Genomic DNA, 18,936 nt, shown 5'->3' on the forward strand with positions numbered 1-18,936 from the left:
TTGGGTGGCATCTGGTTATTTGTTAATCTAGCCACTGTGCTAAATAAAAACCTTGGATTGTTTTGGTTGTTTTCTATGAGTTTGTGGATATGCTTGGCCCTGGCAGTTTTTAGAGCCTGTCTGTAGCTGGACATACTGTTTTTGCACGCAATTCTAAAAACTTATGGGTACACAGAGCAGTTGAGATAAATCAGTTAGGTTATTTGTGAATCTGTCTTTGGTGGCTGGAACAATAGATCTGCCCGGACATTAACACAGAGCCATATAGTTAATATCAGTTATACACAGCTGTCCCAGCATGCACGATACAAGGAAATGGTCAGTAACATCATCACGTTGGGGTACCATATCTATATCTATTATCAATTCCATGCAATATCATTAAATCTGGCGTATGATTAAAACGATGAGTGGGCCCAGTGACGTTTTGCTTGAATCCAAAAGAGTTTATTAGGTCAGTGAACACATGTCCTAATGAATCATTTGTATTATCAGCGTGAATGTTAAAATCTCTGAAAATTTGTGCTTTATCAACATTCACCAATAGGTCTGAGAGGAAATCTGCAAATTCTTCTAGGAAATCTGTATTATATAAATTTGTAATATTTAAATATTCATAAGTGATGAAACATCTAGTCTACACCCTCTAAGCATACATGCTCTACTGCAGTCTTGCTTCTATTTTAATATATTGCCACTCCTAGAGATTTTGTGACATCTGTGGTTAAAAGAAAAATAAGGTGGGAGGTCATTTTATCCCATCTTCCCTATACTACTGCATAATTCAATTTTTTGAAAACTACTTTGCTTGAATACTTGACTGGACTGCATCATTCTGAAGTCAAGTGTGCTATTTAATTTCTATTTTTATCGTTTGAACCTGTCATGTGTCTGTTATCCCATGCTTATCTGTGATATGTGTCTTTCAGCCCGAGAATGTATTAATCGAGCAAATGTCAACCCAGCCTCTAGTCAAACTGACGGATTTTGGTGATGCGGCACATCTCTCCAACACCCCTTACATCCACCCTCTGCTGGGCAGCCCAGAGTTCTCCGCCCCTGAGCTGGTGCTGGGTGAACCAGCGGCTCTGACATCTGACCTCTGGAGTCTAGGCGTGTTGGCGTACGTGATGCTCAGCGGGGCGTCCCCTTTCCTGGATGAGAGTGTCGAGGAGACCTGCCTCAACATCTGCCGTCTCGACTTCAGCTTCCCGGAGGACTACTTCCGTGGCGTGAGTCAGGCGGCGCGTAATTTCGTATGCATCTTACTCCAAGGCGAGCCATGCAGACGCCCCTCTGCACAGGCTTGCCTGCATGAGGAGCCATGGCTGCAGCCCATCGTGGCCTCTGGTGCAGCTCGCCTCGACACTTCCAGACTTATCTCTTTTATAGAGCGGAGGAAACATCAGAATGACCTACGACCCGTGGCCAGTTTCCGAGCATTCCTGCGTAGTCGCCTACTTAGCCAGACCTGAAAGAAACGTAGAGTGGAAATCCAATAGTAAGCTTGTTCTCCTGCAGTGCTATTAAGGAAAGTATAGGTTATAAATAGGAAATATGCTGAAATCTCATCCTCCTTTTAGAGTCATTCTGAAATGGTTCTGGGTCTCTGTTACTGTAACTGCTGCTGACAAAACTCTGAAGTCCCCCTTTCCAACCCTTCAAAAAAATTATTCCAGCTACATGTACATGTTCTCTCTTTGTATGGACAAAACTCATGAGAAACAAATGTGAATTAAGAAGGGAGGGGGTGATTCTTTTGAAGATTTTTCCCTGAGCCAGAAAGGTTTAGCCTCATGTTCAGATAGTATTTCAATCAGGTTGTTTCAGTGGAGTACTGTAATTTGAATAGCTACATTCAGGAAAGATTGCATTTTGTACAAACCATGTATAGAAGCACAGTAAAGATGATATCTTTATCCTGAACATTTTGGACAAAGGAAAAAAAAAAAAAGATGCTTATTTAAAGATTTAAAGGGAAGTAAAATAGGTTACACTATGGTGTTCATCTCAAGTTCCATGTTTGATAAACATACTGTCATGTCGGAAATCAGGCATGACAAATGAAACAACTTTTAACAGCTGCAACTCTTTCGCACAAGGGGAGTAAAAGATAAGCTTTTAATTTCAATTCGTGTCTGTCTATCAGCCTTATGTTGTAAATAACCTGGACCTGCCTTCATTCATGTTAATTTGCAGTGTTTGACATGCTTTCTCATTGGCTAATCATGACTTTCAACTGACCAGTTAGAATACAAGCTGGAAAGCCACCGAAGGCAGGAAGTGTTGGTAACCACAGCAAATGTGCACTCTTTGTAACTTGTTGAAATGTGCAATGTTGGGGCTTTAACATTTTGCAGCTATTTATAATGATTTGTGTTAAATCAGCATTGTTAAGTACATGTATCGGCCACTGCGAGTTGAGATATGATGCGTCTCTGGCTCTTTTGCTGAGTTTTCTGTGTTCAGTATTATTTCGTAAGCTTAAGCCTCATTGGTGAAAAACCATTTGTGTCTTGTTCACACTTTCGTTATGAATGTCCTTATTTTTATTGTTATACCAAAGTTAATCCTCATGTACCTAAATGCTTCTTCTCCCTGTTTGGTGGTTATAATTTGTAAGTTATGAATGCAGTTCTGACTCCTGGAGCAGGAGTTTACTTGTATTGATTGTCGATTTATTTATTGTGTCTTGTTCGGTTTTTGTTGATCGAATTTAATTGAAGTAGTGCTTCATATTTTAAATTCCATATCTGCTCATTGTAGCAGTAGTCTGTTAATGTAAGTTTGCATGACTAAATGACAAGAATTATTCTTTGTTTTCAGTTCACTTTGTTTTAAATACAATGAGATGAATCGTTCCCCGTGTACTGTATCCATTGTACAGGGAGGGAGTACCGAGATAATTGCCTCCATATTGTGGGTTAAAGTTTAAGAGGCAAGTTGCAGTGCTCTAATAATCCAAAATAACAACTGTCAACCCTTGTCACTAAAACCTAGTTGCAATTATTTTATTGCTGAATAAAAAGGAGGTAAATAATATGCTGGCTCAGTAATGTTAGTATAATTTTTCATGTTTTATTTAAGTAAATTTCTCATAATGTATAGATGTATACCCTGTTTTTTACATAACAATGTCATTTTGAATAGTTTTGACTTAATATTAATTTTGCATGTATATTTCTTTGTACAGAAACCATACATGTTTGCACATTCTGTGCTGTACATAAGTTACTTTACCCTCAGTTATTTTTGAGATTAAACATCTGAAACATTTTATTCGTACAACTAGTCTCCAGTGTCTTTGTTTATAAAGTGTTTTTCCATTTTGTGGAGAATCATTTTTTTTACAGCATTGTTGCCATACAGTAAGTTTGATGTGGTGTATAAAACTACGCTGATCTGAAGATTAGTATTTTTACACATTTCCTGTCTACGTCTCTCGAGGCCTCACCCAGACCATGTGAAAACCATCCGGAGAGGCTGAGCAACAGGCAGGTGTGAAAAACTGCATCTGCAGGTGCTGTGATCTTGGTAAGATCCCAAAACAGATAAATGACTTATAAAACTTCCCCTGATCTTATCGCAGTGGTCTCTCAACATGTGCAGGTGACTGTAATTACATTAGAATGTATGAATTGTTTTGCAGAACAAAAAGAATATCAAGAATCCTTACTTGCAGATGTTATTATAGTTAACCAAACAGGCAATAAAATGCATCTATATGGTATTTTATTGTACATAATTATTATGCATCCTGGTTTCCAGTTTCATTTATTACATGGAAAAATTGTACTTTTAAAAATTGTTCATTTGCAGGATTTGTTCAAAAACCTATTTATTTATGTATTTATTTATTTTTTAAGACATATCCAGTTAAGTTCAATACCTTAACTGGATGTCTTTTTTTGTCTTTTTTTAATAATAATAATTAAATAGGTTTTGTGCTTGTCTTCTTTGGAGCATGTAGGCATACTTGTATTTAAAGAAAGAAAAATGATGCCCTTTACAGAAAGGTTCGTGAGTTTATTCACGTCTGTTTTTGACACATTTGCAGCATCTGTGGTTGTTTGTCTGATTGTGTGAATATAACTGCTTTGTTTTTTATGAGGTGTGAGGAGAACGTCGGTGTCTACTTTAAACTGGCTAATGCTGTTCTGCAGGCACCCACACATACTACCTGTTGCCTTGACTTTGACATTCAGATAATTCCATTTAGTGGCCCACCCCTGGCTTTGAGGTGTTAGATAACCAACCGAATAAAATGAAATGATCTTTATGAACTTTTCATACTGAAAATAAAACTTGAAATTCAAACTTCCATAAGTGTGAATCAAAATTTCCAGATTGCTCAGATTGCTTTCTAAGAAATCATAAACATAGTGTGAACAGTTTCCATGACTCATTTTTGTCTTCTGCTAATTTAGGTTTGAAATAAGTTGTCTGCTGACTGACGTAATAATGGGGTATTTAGACAACTCTAACTGTGTGCAGGTATTTAAAAAGTGCTTGGTAACACTTGTAGCTATACCACCAGGAGGCACACTTTAACTAGATCAAGAAGTCTTGAATAATTCAAGTGGCCTATTAATTCTATGATATGGTATCAGTGCATAAGACATTTATCAGAATGCTATATTTGTGGTTTTTAAGTGTGGTCATGATTTGATCAGATATCTTCCTTGAACACAGATAAGATAATATACAAAGTTCTCAGTTCTGACAGTTGAAGCAATGGAAACAACACTGTCCTAAGGTTAACTTGAAGCATAGAATACATCAAATACTTCAAAATTTCAGTGTTTAAAAGGTAAGAGTCATATTCATCTTAATGTATTCTATTCCTGTGCAAAATATTGGAACAATAATAATGTAGGTATGAAAACTTTTTATATTCAAGTTTTTATTTAACAAAATTGAACAAAATAATATTTTAAGCCTTATTATATTCTAGACTAAAAATTTACTGCAAATACTGCAAACAGCCGGTACAGCATGCAAATTAAATGTTATAATTTTCGCAATATTAGAACTTAATAAAGTTTCAAACCAACATGTTAAAATAATTCAGGCTGGTTGGAGTCATTTAAATAAAATGTCAAATCACTCAAGCAAACTTCCTGATTTGTCTTGTGCAGAAATAATCAAAAATTTCATTCCTCAAGAGACAGGATTTGCAACAGTGTGTGCATAGAAAATAATTGAATTTTAATTACTTTTAATTACATATTAGAACACTTAAAATATTATACTTATACTTAATATGGATGGATTTTATTATTATTATTATTATTATTATTGTGCCATGTTGATTTGCTAACGTGTATTCAAATTGGCAAAAAAAAAAAAAGACTTTAGTACTGGTTTTTATCTGTTTTTAATCTGCTTTTGCACAGAAGACCTAAAGGAGGTGATACCTGCATAAACAGTTGATACTGTGCTGATACTTTTCATTTGAAATGACTAACAATGCAACTGCAGAGAGAAAAAAGTCTTGCTCAAATGAAAATAAAATAAATAAAATTATATATATGTGTGTGTGTGTGTGTGTGTGTGTGTATGTAGTAACAGCTATGACCTGTGCCTTAGAAGCACCCATAACAGACCTTTATTTTTGTTGCATGACAGTGTTAAGAAATGTGATTTCTACCAGATGTACACATAGTGAGTCGAGTTACAGTTTAATTTAATATTTCTTAATGCGTGGTACCATGCTTTTCCACTTTTTTGCAACCAAATCCTGTAATATGTTTTTTTTTTTTTTTTTTTTTTTTTGTGTAATGAATAAAGTAAACTCTAATGAAACAATCCATGTATTCTTTTTTCCAAACCACTTTCCCTATAGGGTCACAGGGATTAATCCAGGGTCAGAGAAACACCCATCTGATGGACACTTTACTAACCCATGACGCAACAGAAAGTGACATTGTAGGTCACATTACAATGCAAACATTGCAGGTGTACATATACTTTTATAAGTTCTAGAACATACTTTTTTAACAGGCACAAAGTATCTTTGTCAAATATGGTTCTATATTCTTACAGTACTAATGCAGTGACTGTGTTTTTATGCCTAAAACATGGTACTCTCCATTGATCATATGGAACTGTTTTAGCTTTCAAAGCAAAAACAGAGGAAGTAGCTGGAAATAATGCATCTAAATCTAAATGTTAATATTTCAACTTAATTATTTAAGTTAATGCTTACTTGAGTGTAAGTAATCTCTTTCTTTTTTTTCTTTTTTTCTTTTTAGTTAATGATAACCCTGCAACCTACAGACCACTTTTTTAGACCCCTTGGGGGTCTGACAAACAAGAGATTACATGAATTACATAACAGGGATTTTAAGGGACATTAAAACAGGGATTTTGTCCATTGATAAATAAATAAATAAATAACAAGATTCAGTAACTTAAGAATTTAAATATTAATAATAATAATTAAATGTGCACATAAGTCTACTACAAATAAGCAAGACTTTAACTAAAATTATCCAAAGGTTTAAAACATTGAATAGATTAAAACAATATTAAATGTGTCCTTTATAAGAATCCCTGTTGTGTTAGGACATCAGATTTTTTTTTTTTTTACATATTTGAGTTGATTTTGGCCTGGACATTTTTTCTGGGATATGGCAACCCTAAAGATGGGTCAAGTTTGAAATCAAGCACAAAATATATCTAAATGTAAGCTAGCTATACAGTACATTCTATATGTAGATTCCGCTGTGCAGAAGCAAAATGGATTTTCAAAAAAAAACAACAAAAATAATAATAAAAGTGTGAGTGGTGAAACGAGCATGAAACAAGTTGAAAAAAGGTAAGATAAAGTCTGGCATCAGAGAAAGTGTTTGTTTGTTTATTTATATTTGTATAGCACATTTCAAAACAAAGTTACACGGTGCTTTACACTGTCAGTTTGTTTTTACTGATTTTTCAGTCACTTGTGCAAAAATATTTTCTCTCTGTATTTTCTCCAGACTTCCAATACTGATGCCATAGTTATCATAGGTATAATATAGTGGCAGTAGTGGCCTAATGGTTAGAGAGTCAGACTTGTAACCAGAAGGTTGTGGGTTTGTGGCTCAGGAGCAGGTCAGGATTGTCGGTGTGAATGACCAGCGCTCTCTTCTATCCTCAATACCACGACTGAGGTGAGACACCAAAACCCCCAACTGCTTCCCAGGTGACGCAGTAATATGGCAGCCCACTGCTCCGGATGTGTGTGTGTTCACTACTGTGTGTGTGCGCACTTGGATGGGTTAAATGCAGAGCACAAATTCTGAGTATGGGTCTCCATATTGGCCACACGTCACTTCACTTTCTTTTTCTTTAAATACTGTTAACAGTTTCTCATAAAGGCCTTCTTAGCTGAAACCTGGTTACTGCAAGAGGTGTTAAATCTTCAACAATCAGAGCAAGCTAGGCTTTTCGGAAGGGCTGGGTTTAAAGAGACAGAAACTAAAACAGTGTCAGTCTGTCACCCAGAGGGTGAAAAGAGGTGCTGCAGCAAAGTACAGTATGAAAAAAAAAATGTAATTTTGAACTTTATTCATTTTAATAACGTTATTCATTCATTTTAAATATACTAATTATCCTTGAATAAGAATTAGAATCTTGATTTAATAATAATTAGAATATAGTAATTTGTTGAGTATGACAGTTTATTACAGTTACCCAGTCCGATGAGGTTCAAACCATGGTGCCAACTTTAAGAAGGTTTGGGTTTTATTGGATAAACCTCAACCAGTTTTGTCGTTAAGAAATGATAGATGTGTGTGCACACATCAGCTCATAAGTTTTTGCATGTCTCTAATAGATAATCCTTGTAATTTACATTTACACATTTACAGATATTCAGTTATTGTTTACATTTGCATTTACATTTATACAACTGAGGAATACAACAAGCGATTCATCATAAAGAGGCAAATAAACATAGGAAGTGCTTGTAATACAAAGTTTCAGACAGTGTTCAGATAAGTACAAGCTAGACAGGGAGGGGGAGGGGTTAAGGAAACAAAACATTTTTTTTTTTTTTTGTGGTTGCAGTCAAATGTTAATGAAGGAGATGGGTTTTAAGATGTCACATGAAATAATTCAGCGTTCCAGTCGGGGGTGGGAAGAACATTCCACCAGCCAGGAATGGTGAACGAAAACATTCGGGAAAGTGATTTTGTGCCTCTCTTTGATAGTACCACACGTGGCATCGCTCACTTGTAGATCTCAGGCTTCTGGAGGGGGTGTAGACTCATAAGAGTGAGTGGAAGGGTTTTGAGCCACAACCGGAAACCAATGCAAGAAGATAAAGAGAAGTGTGACGTGGGCCCTTTTGGGCTCGTTGAAGATCAGTCTTGCTGCTGCATTCTAAATCAGTTATAGAGGTTTGATTGTGCATGATGGAAATCCAGCCAGAAGAGCACTGCAGTAGTCCAGCCTTGTAATTTCCGATGTAAATGCCATTGTGTTTGAGTACAACATATGTGTTTACTTTTAACTGTAGTATCTGTGACTCTTATGAGAATACTTTCCAAACTTGTAGAGAGCAAAAACAGTAAGCACCCGTTTCATTAGGGTAATGGGGATAGTCCCTCAGGAGGTGTCAGTGTGATATTATGAATGTGCTGTCCTGTGAATGAGTGATGTCTATCATATATAGTTGTTTTGACTGGTTAGTGGAAGCTTAATCACTCTGACCGGTCAGATATGAGAATAATACACATAATTTCACTAGAAGGGCTGTACAGGGGATATTAGACTGAATCATAATGTCCGCTATGATGACAATCTATGTTTGAGTCTATGTAAAATCTGCTCATCGTGAGAGAAACGTATAGAACTATTTGAATCATGCTTTTGTGGAGGAGTAGTGGGGTCTGTGGTTACGCCCATGACCCAGTTTCTATCACTTCAGCTCTACATGAGTTTAGGGTTGTTTTTGTGATGTGTTTTAATATAAATAACATACTTGACCTGTTTTGTGAAGAGTGCAGTACATGTTATTTTGCTTCACAAAGTTGACCTTTTCATCACTCACTCATCACATTATTTGTAATAAATCATCGCAAAGCATATACTTTATTTCTATGACTTTTGCATGTTTAATGGTAGTCCAAAAAGTACAGCATCTACTTTAAACATGAATCTCCCAATGTCCCAACATGATTTTTGTTATTTTGCTTGCAAATATGCTTAAAGAGCAATGGGGGAACATTCTGGTTTTGCTTTCCTTGCCTGTGAGAAACTGATGTATGTGTGTGGTTCAGGTATACCATCATTATGGACACAAACTTTGCAATATCCAAAATCCTTGTCTTGTGGGGACATTTATTGGTCCCCATGAGAAAAAAAAAAACCTTATAAATCATACTAGGTGATGTTATTTGAAAATCTAAAATTCCAGAAGGTTTTGTTTTAGAGGTAGTTTTAGGGATAGGGTTAGGTTAAGGGTAAGGGGTTATAAAATACAGTTTGTACAGCATAAAAACCGTTATGTCTATGGAATGTCCCTATAAAACATGGAAACCATTGTGTGTGTGTGTCTGTGTGTGTGTGTGTGTGTGTGTATGTGTGTGTGTGTGTGTGTGTGTTTAAATTTCACTTTTTCTGAATATAAAAATGGTTAAATGTGTCAAACAGGCTATAATACACTCCCAGAGTTGCTTAATTTTTAATCTTATTTAAACAACATTTGTTCAGAAAATAAAATATATTTAAATTATATTAACATGAACTGCAATGAAAGGAAAAAAATGTTAATGTTTATTTTAATATTTACTTACACTATAGTATAATAGGCTATACATACTAAAATTAAAATATGTATTTGTAAATATTATTTATTGCACGGCTCTGTGGAATACTTGATTCTGATTGGTCAGTCGTGACATTCCGAGGCATTTTATCCCTGGATAACAACCTGTAAAAGCTAATAACACAGGCTCATCCGGGTAACAGCAGTCGGCGCTGTACTCTTGCTTGAACTATTTTTGTTCTTGGTGAAAGCTTTGCATTTGTTTAGCTAATAAAATATTAAAACTCAATTCAAAATGGTGTACAATTGTTTAATTATGTCATCCTGGTATCGCGGACTCTCTCTTGTTTCATACAATCCCAGCTGCTGCCATTTTGCTACGACTGTTTTGTACGCTGTGATGGATTATAAGACAACTAACGAACTGGTAAGGTTTTAAAACATTAGTATGTTTATTTTTATTATTATTATATCATTATTATTTTAAATAAAATTATTTTATTGCCTTAATTATTTTGTAGTGAAATGTTGTGTAATATGTGGTTTCCCTTAAATGTCCGTTTAGTTTGAATTTGCCGCTTACTCGCATCTGCTGTCTTCACGGAAGCTTTGCGTTCAAATATTTCAACTCAAATCAATATCTCGCGTCTAATTTTTTTCTCCATTCTCTCACTGATGGAGTTTTGGTTCCTTGCCGCTGTCGCCTCTGGCTTGCTTAGTTGGGGACACTTCATTTACAGCGATATCGTTGACTTGATTGCAAATTATTGCACAGATACTATTTAAACTGAACTGATGCTGCATGATGACATCACTGAATTCAATGATGAACTGCCTTTAACTGTCATTTTGGATTATTGACACTGTTTTCCTAATTAATGTTGTTCAGTTGCTTTGACGCAATCTTTTTTGTTTAAAGCGCTATATAAATAAAGATGACTTGACTTGACTTAATTATTTACTTATGTGGCAAGTAGCCGTGTAATAAGCGGGATAATGTACATTATCCCTTACTTAATGGACCTGAGTTAACATAAACTAACAATGAACAGTGGGTATTATGATGCGATTTCAAATTTTCCTTTCCTTTTCCTTTCTACAAGCTCTTGGTGAATAACGAGGATCTGTGAAGTTGTAAAGACTAAAGTCTCAAGTCCAAAGAGATATTCTTTATAAAAGTTAACACTCGTCCATGCCCCCTGAAACGGCTCGTTCTAACACACCCCCACATATCTACATCAGTATGTGGAAAGATTTGCATAACGGCGCCCAAATGTTCACGCAAAGAAAGAAGGCGTACCTTTTATTCTTGTTGTAATATTGTTGTTGCCGCCGCCGCCATGTCGTATAGATGCTGTGTGTTTCATTATGAAAGTGAAACTACTTTGTTTGGCCATCCAAAAAAGGACGATATCCGCTTCGTCATGCTTGGGCCTGATCTGTGCTGGTCGCTGAGGAAAAACATCAACTTTGCACTGTGGATTGCTGAATCGGTTTTCACCGTGGACGAAGCGGAGTCCAGCCCGGAGTCGTCACATGTGGTTGCTGCAAGCCCAAGGTACGCTCCTTCGTAGAATCCGCCATTCTCAAGCCGCCCGCCTCTGCTCATTTAAGCCGGCCGCAGCTCACTCTAGGCCTTCGGCCTCTGCTCACTCAAGGCCGCGGTGTGTGACTCTGTTTCGTTGAGAAAGCGAAACTACTTTGTTTTTGCCTTCCAAAATAAGACACGACTAGAAATCATGTTTATATCACGTTTATAATGTGTATTATGTTAATGTCTCATCGCTCCGGCCCGTTCCGCAACGTGCTGGATAGCTGGCCAATCACAGCACACCTCGCTTTTCAGAGCGATGAGCCTTGTAAAAATCGACACGTTTCAGAAGGCATAAAGGAGAATCAATAATGTACAGTATGTGGAAAATAATGTGTTTTTTTAAACCTTAAACCGCAAAAACACATTTCATTACACCAAATACACAAATAATGTACTTTTTAGCAGCATCATATAACCCCTTTAAGAGCACACGCGATTCTGTTGAGCTTATGAATGCAATGGCCAATCAGAGTCATACAGATGAGTCATCACTGAAATGCTGGTGTTTTGTTCAGTTCGAGTGCTTGCTAACTGAATTCTGCTCACTGGCTAATTCTCTTATCAGAAACAGTGCAGATATGTGTATGATGTAAGCAAGAAATTCATTTCACAGTGTAAACAGCTTCAGGGATTATAATGGGAGTTTTTGAGAGTTTGAACTCTGACTTCAGTCTAGCTTCAAGTTGACTTCAATGCTCTTTGATAATGGGAATTAGTAACAATGTTTTTTATTAAATCCATGTTAAATACAAAGTCAGTCATATTAAAAATATTTTATGACATGACACCCATAGCCTAAGTAAAGTAGCCTACTTAAGTAAAAAGATGGGTTTTATGGGTAGTTAATAGATTACATTTACATTAGGCTACTTTGCCCATTGCCTGTTATAGATCAACTAACATGATCTATAAAGGTGCAAAATGCATTTACTTACACATATTTGAGAATCTAGATATTTCATGAAACAGTTAACATGAATTAAATAAAAAAGGATAATTAAATAAAACATAAGCTTACTGGTGTGTGTCACATGACAAGCAAGGCGAGGTCATTCACTCAAAAATAATAAGTGCATGATGCCCTTGATTCCAATAAGCTATATACTGATCATACAAATTCTTAAGACAGTCTTATAATGGCTATATTAATGCAGGTGGCCCCAACGTTAACAAATATTGCAACAAATGTATTGCTCATTGTTAATTTAATATTAGTTAATGCATGTACTTATGTTGTCTAATGGGTCCTTACTGTAAAGTTTTATCATCTGACCTTCTTGCTGTGTATCACTGGTAATGTGGTTATGTAAAATTAATGACTCTGCAATGTGAGCCACAAACTTACATACATTTTTATTGAAGCTGTATTATTACAAAAGATCATTCATACAGTTTTAGCAAACAAAAACATTAGTAACAGTAAAATACATATATATGTGTATGCACATGTAAAAAACAAAGTACATATATTTAGTCAGAAAACAACCAAAAATGTAAAGATCATATGAAAAACAGATATAAACATTTACAGATATGTGCACAAACAACACTATGATGCTTGTAAATGACATTGTATGATCTTTGTTTTTAACGTGAACAGTCCAATGTTCAAAACTTGCCCTCATCTATTTACAGCTTTCTGATAAAATTTCCATTCAAACTGCCCATCTATAAACTTGCCTCATCTAAAGTAAATCCATTATTTATTAATTGATCGATCGATTGATTGATTTACTTGTTTACTTCTGTATTTTGTTTTATTTTTATTCCCTATTCCAATTATTCTTTTACTCAAATAGCTGTAGCTGATTTCTCATCCACACTAGTGGTCTGTGAGTAAACAGATCCTGTGGCTGGTATAATGTAGATCTTCAAGAACTTCACTCTACTGAAGGGTGTCCTGTACAGGAGTCTGAAAAGTTGCCTCCTAAATTTCTCTCCCACAAACACATAAAGAAAGGGATTCACACAGCTGTGTGAGTAAGCCAAAGCTTCTGTGATCTGCAGGCTTAGAATGATTGCCTTACTGCCCTCACAAGCTGGCTTTATGTGTTCACTCAGCTCTAAGGCTCTCACAAAAGCTGCAATATTGTATGGAGCCCAACAGCAGAAGAAGACCACCATTACCGCGATGACAAGACGCATGGCCTGCCTCCTGGAAGTACGAGCTGTCATGAGTCTCATCAGAATCATTGAGTAACAAAATCCAATCACAATAAGTGGAAGAATTAAACCCAAGACATTTTTTTTAAAGATGCCAATAATTATCGAATAATGACTAGCATCTATATTATTTGTTGGATAATATGTACAATAAGTTGAATTTTTCATCTGTGTGGTTTTGAGATTTAACAGCTCTGGAAAGGATGCTGAAACTGCAATGATCCATATGATCACACTAGCTAAGATCCCATATGTCCTTGTTCTGACTCTCAAAGCAAACACAGCATGAACTACAGCTAAGTATCGATCAACACTCATCAGAACAATGAAGAATATTCCACTATAGAATCCAATGTGGTAGACACTGAAAACCATAGTGCACATAACATCTCCAAAGGTCCACTGGTCTCTGGCACTGTGTGCTAGGAAGGGGAGGGAGCAGACCAAGAGCAGGTCAGCTATAGCCAGGTTCAGAAGACAGATGTCAGTCATGCTTCTCAGCTTCACACCCATCAAGACCACCCAGATCACCAGTATGTTACCCAGAAAGCCCACGATGAAAAACAGGGAATATAACACAGGGAGGATACTAGCTCCGTGAATTCCATAAACACAGGGCAATACAGATGGATCCAAATCATTACCGTAGTACTCAGAATAGTCATAATTCTGTGACTCATCCGAAACCAGTGAATCCACACTTGAAAAGGAAAAGAAAAATATACTATAAGCAGCACAGAGCACCTCTTTTACATGTGACTAATATATGTGATATGACCTCACCTGGATGATGCAAGCTCATTTAGATTAGTGATACTGTAAGATATCGTCTCAGTCCATGGATGCTGTGCAGTAGTCCTGTTCATGACAAAGAGACAAAAATATTTAAAGCTCCCATATTGTCAAAACTTACATTTTTTTCACGATAACTGAGGTCTAGGGGCTATTTAACTTCCATATAAGTTTCAAAACAGTCAGTCCACAGTAAAATGCACACAGCCTACATAAATTAGCTGTGATTTTTCACAAACCGTTGTGACTTCAGTAAAAAGTTGACGTCAGAACTACACAATCACCGCCTTCAGTCACCACCCCGAGCACCGAGCACCGCCCACTGTACCACTCTACTTTTGCCAAATCCCCAGACAACATCACGTCCATGCCATTGCTGATCAACAACAACACGGAAACATGTCGAAAAGGTTAACTTTAACTACGAAACCAGATCGGCCGACCTGTAACGTTATACTCTCACTCAAAGGATGGACGATCCTGATAGTATTGTTACTATGAGGTGGATCACATCTAACGTGTATAGTAAAGACTATTTTTACAGCTACATTATTGTTCCAGCCACAATTAATCACAACAATGTATATACAATTACAAATTATTTTATATAAATCGTCAGTTTTACACACATGCACACAGACAAACATGTGGCAAGAAATCTGTAGACTCGTCCATAACAACAAAAGACAATACTTTATTGAACTTTTTCTAATAAGAAGTGTACACTGCAAACACAAGCATTTTTGACGATCATTTCTGTCAAGTCCCCTCGTTTGATCGCATTTAACCACAGCCGTCATTGTTTTTTTTTGTCTGGCAGTGGCAGCAGATATGCGATCAAATTTCTAATTTAAGGCTGTATTATAAAGATTCTGGCACCCAACATCACAACAAGATGATATTTTAAGCTCCTTATGTAGCCAAATCTGTACAATATGTGATTTTTAATTCTCAGTGCAAGTGGCTCTACAAAGAACATAGAATCAGAACAACACTCGTCAGTAATAATGCAGTAATTGCCACCAATCATGGCTTCTGTTTTGTGCTTCCCTGCACTAAAAATAAATGAATGATGCATTTAACTTGATCGGACAGAACTTGTGTATATATGTTATTTCAGTTTTCTCCAATGTCCATTTTCTCAGTATTCTTTTTCAGCTGTTTGAACTATATTTGGAGATGTTTGGTCTTACCTCAACAACGCAGCTGTAGAATTCATAATCAGAGAAACAGTGGATGCTCTAACTGGGTTAGTCCAAAAAGGAAAATAGAGAGTGTTAGCATAACAATGCTGGTAATAGATAATCTTTAAGGCATTAGTGCAAATGTATTAGCAAACAATATGTGACTGCTTTAACATTAATAGACAAATAAACATATTAATGATATACATATAAGTAAACACATTTACATTGTCAGCAAAATGCTATTATTTGATTAAACAACTACCTTGTGGTATTATGATATATGATTTTAGGTGTGGGGGAGATAATCATTTGGTTGATGATATAAGGTATGATGTAGAATTAAAAATATTATAAATATAAATAAGTAGTAAAGTACTTGGGTATATATCATAATAATAACGAATGAACAATTATTTTAGAAAATGAATTCATCGTAATGCTAATTCCTTTGTATGTTGATACCTTTTTATCATTATCATAATTTGTATGAATTAAAATAAATGAATGAATGAACACAAATGAACAATAAACAATAGTATATAAATTGACTTGAATTATTTATTTATTTATTTTTTTTTTTTATAAATGCTATGGGGTCAAATGTCATTGTTAGTTCATCATACCTAATGCATTAATGATAACAAATTGAACCTTACTGCAAAACCCTTATCTGTTACCCTTTACTATCTACTGTACTACTGATTATCAAAAGAACATGAATCAGTAACATCTTGGCATCTTACTTTGATAAATGTCGTGGGCACATATTATTAAGTTCAGTTTAGTTTAGTTGTACAGCACTATATATATATATATATATATATATATATATATATATATAGCTCTATATTGCACTTTAATAATAAATATTGTTCCAAAGCAGCTTTAAAAATTATATGCCTAAAATATGACACCTCAGAAAAAAATATACAAAGCGTACATTATTGTTATTTTGAGTCCTCATAATATTAATGATAATGGATATGAATATTTATTTTTTATACTTGAATTAGTCTTTTATCTGCCACATAAAAAACATTCCTTTTGAGCTGAGTAATTAAATTTTTTATTTAAAAATGTTATTTTAATTTTTTTTAGTATTCTGTAGAAATACCAAATTCGTTCTACCACATTTTTAATTTAATAAATTAAGTCTTATTAATAAGTTATTATCATAACAGAAAATTTCACATACCTATGAGCACTATGAGCTTCAATCTGTGGTGGAAACCACCTGTGACATTTATGTTATTCTGTGACACTGAATGTGTCCATCAACTGGTTTACCAACCATAAAAAAGTGTGAAACCATAACCATTTCAACCAATTCAAACTGATACAAAAGGTGTTTGCTGTAACATAAAGGGGTTAGGGCTAATTTAAAGTGCTCTCCAGGCATATTAAAGGCATAAAAATGAACACTATTTCAAAAAAGATGTTAAATCAGTAATGTGCTTGCCAGGAATACTCACAAATGTGGTTACTGATGTTGCCCCCTGACCTTCCGAGCAAAGATGGGAAGTTGAGATAAGATCTTATCATGTGAGATCAGTCAAAAAAGCATGATCTATTATAGTTTTTTTTTTTTTTTTCTTAGTGTATAGGTTTGTTACACTTCCTCTGTATAGGTAAACTGGGGTAGGGGTTTTGCAGATGCAGAACTAGTTTCATGTTGGCTGCAATAGCAATGACTCGATTGGCTCCCACTACAGTTTGGAGGAAATTACATTGCTATGCATCTATGTTCTGTCTTTTATTTGTAAATTAAAAAAACTATGTTGCAGCACTGCAATATAAACCTCAGAGTGCTTTAATGCCACAAAAACAAAAAACAACAATAAAAACAAACTTATGCCAATAAGTAACCAGTAAAAAAGCATGTGTAAAATTGCACGTGTAATCAGAACAGCTGAGCAATGTGTTAACATGTGGTTTTACACACTCTGCACACACAACCACTTAAAAGTGCTTTTAAAAGAGATGTCCATAGTCTGTATAACCTGACATATCTTACATTTTATAGCCTCTGGTGTTTAAGTGTTTTACCATTACATAACATAAAGTTTGATATCTGCCATCTGAGTTAGTAACACACTGAAACAGAAAACATGAAACCAGTGGAGGGAATGGTTTACCTTTGCTCTTTTGCGGGTTCTTGTTTGCTCCGTTTGAAGTTTTCTCATTACAGTCTCTTCACTGTGAGGGAAATGTGTGCTTAGACTCAATAGTAGCACATGTAAAAAAATTAAAAAGGCAAACTATAACTAAATTTTTACTTTTTCTGAAGAAACTTTAAAATGCAAATGGTGCTTGCTCATTTACAAAACTTGTTGCCACGTTACTAAGATGTTTTGGTCGGTTGCTAAGTGGTGGTTGCTAATGGACAAAATAAGCCCACCCTCAAGTCTCTAATGTTCTTGTATCTACACATTTTAGAGTGGCCTTTTATTGTGGCCAGCCTAAGGCACACCTGTGCAATAATCATGCTGTCTAATCAGCATCTTGATATGCCACACCTGTGAGGTGGATGGATTACCTCGGCAAAGGAGAAGTTCTCACTAACACAGATTTAGACAAATTTGTGAACAATATTTGAGAGAAATAGGCCTTTTGTGTACATAGAATAAGTCTTAGATTTTTGAGTTCAGCTCATGAAAAATGGGGGCAAAAACAAAAGTGTTGCATTTATAATTTTGTTCAGTGTACTTCCACCATCAATGTAATATTTGAGCCCTTTTTATTATCCACCAAGCAAAACTTGTAAGACAGAGTTGTAAGAAAAAAGCTCAACTCTTCTCAACAAGCCATGATTTGAGTTATAACTATAGCGCAAATGTGTAGGACAAGTCACATGCGCATGGAAATGACATCACACCCAAGTTGACCATGCTCCACTACACAGGTCGGAAAATCAAGATTGACGTGTCCATTGATAGTAATATCAGTTGATCAAAACATTAAAAAGCAGTATTTTTGCACAGACAGTTCAATTCAATTCAATTCAAGTATATTTGTATATTGCTTTTTTATGGTACAAATCGTTGCAAAGCAACTTTACAGAAAATTAAGTTTCTACAATATTTAGTAGTAGCTTATCAGTGGTGACTGTCAGTTTATGTGAATACTGCAGTAATGTACGGAAAAATCAATTAAAGATGTAATCAAACAGACAATGAACACTATTAACAGCAATTTTTATATGATGCAATCAAACTTATAGCAAAATTTTGTAGTTCTGTATGTTGTTTCAGGGTTAGTATCATCTGAGGTCCTCGGATGCATCATCTCTTTTCAGGTGTTCTGGATGCAGACTGAAGCTTGTGTAAATCCTAGTTACCACGGGATGTAAATCCCATGGCAAAACAGAGAAACAATGAGACATAATTAGCGCAGCTGCTGTTCCAAACAAGTAAAATTAATTAGTTTAACCCAAGCTAAAGAATAAT

General features: G+C 35.4%; 2 protein-coding genes across 8 annotated transcripts in view; one reads left to right on the forward strand and one right to left on the reverse strand.

The window, feature by feature from the left end:
• The window catches only part of LOC109068738 (triple functional domain protein-like), a 135,944-nt gene extending 132,659 nt beyond the window's left edge, over window positions 1–3,285 (forward strand). For 4 of the 5 annotated variants that reach the window (XM_042755752.1, XM_042755753.1, XM_042755754.1 and 1 more), the window contains one exon: window positions 930–3,285. In XM_042755752.1, coding sequence (XP_042611686.1) covers window positions 930–1,475 — 546 coding nt within the window. In that variant the 3' untranslated portion in view covers window positions 1,476–3,285. The remainder of the gene's footprint in view (window positions 1–929) is intronic. The other variant, XM_042755756.1, reaches the window with a different exon arrangement.
• Window positions 3,286–12,684: 9,399 nt separating this feature from the next.
• On the reverse strand, window positions 12,685–18,029 carry LOC109076339 (C-C chemokine receptor type 5-like). 3 transcript variants are annotated; one of them, XM_042755763.1, is made up of 5 exons: window positions 17,767–18,029; window positions 17,626–17,686; window positions 15,497–15,548; window positions 14,295–14,369; window positions 12,685–14,211 (listed from the first exon to the last, which is right to left on the reverse strand). In XM_042755763.1, the coding sequence occupies exons 3-5, from the start codon at window positions 15,520–15,522 to the stop codon at window positions 13,140–13,142; spliced, it is 1,173 nt and encodes a 390-aa protein (XP_042611697.1). In that variant the 5' UTR covers window positions 15,523–15,548; window positions 17,626–17,686; window positions 17,767–18,029; the 3' UTR covers window positions 12,685–13,139. The 3 variants fall into 3 exon arrangements, with proteins under 3 accessions (XP_042611697.1, XP_042611696.1, XP_042611695.1); XM_042755762.1 differs by having other exon boundaries at window positions 17,626–18,029; XM_042755761.1 differs by lacking the exons at window positions 17,626–17,686; window positions 17,767–18,029 and adding an exon at window positions 16,963–17,553.
• Window positions 18,030–18,936: the final 907 nt, after the last annotated feature.

Source organism: Cyprinus carpio, unplaced genomic scaffold, assembly GCF_018340385.1.
Source record: "Cyprinus carpio isolate SPL01 unplaced genomic scaffold, ASM1834038v1 S000006746, whole genome shotgun sequence".
In the NCBI taxonomy this organism is placed as follows: domain Eukaryota; kingdom Metazoa; phylum Chordata; class Actinopteri; order Cypriniformes; family Cyprinidae; genus Cyprinus; species Cyprinus carpio.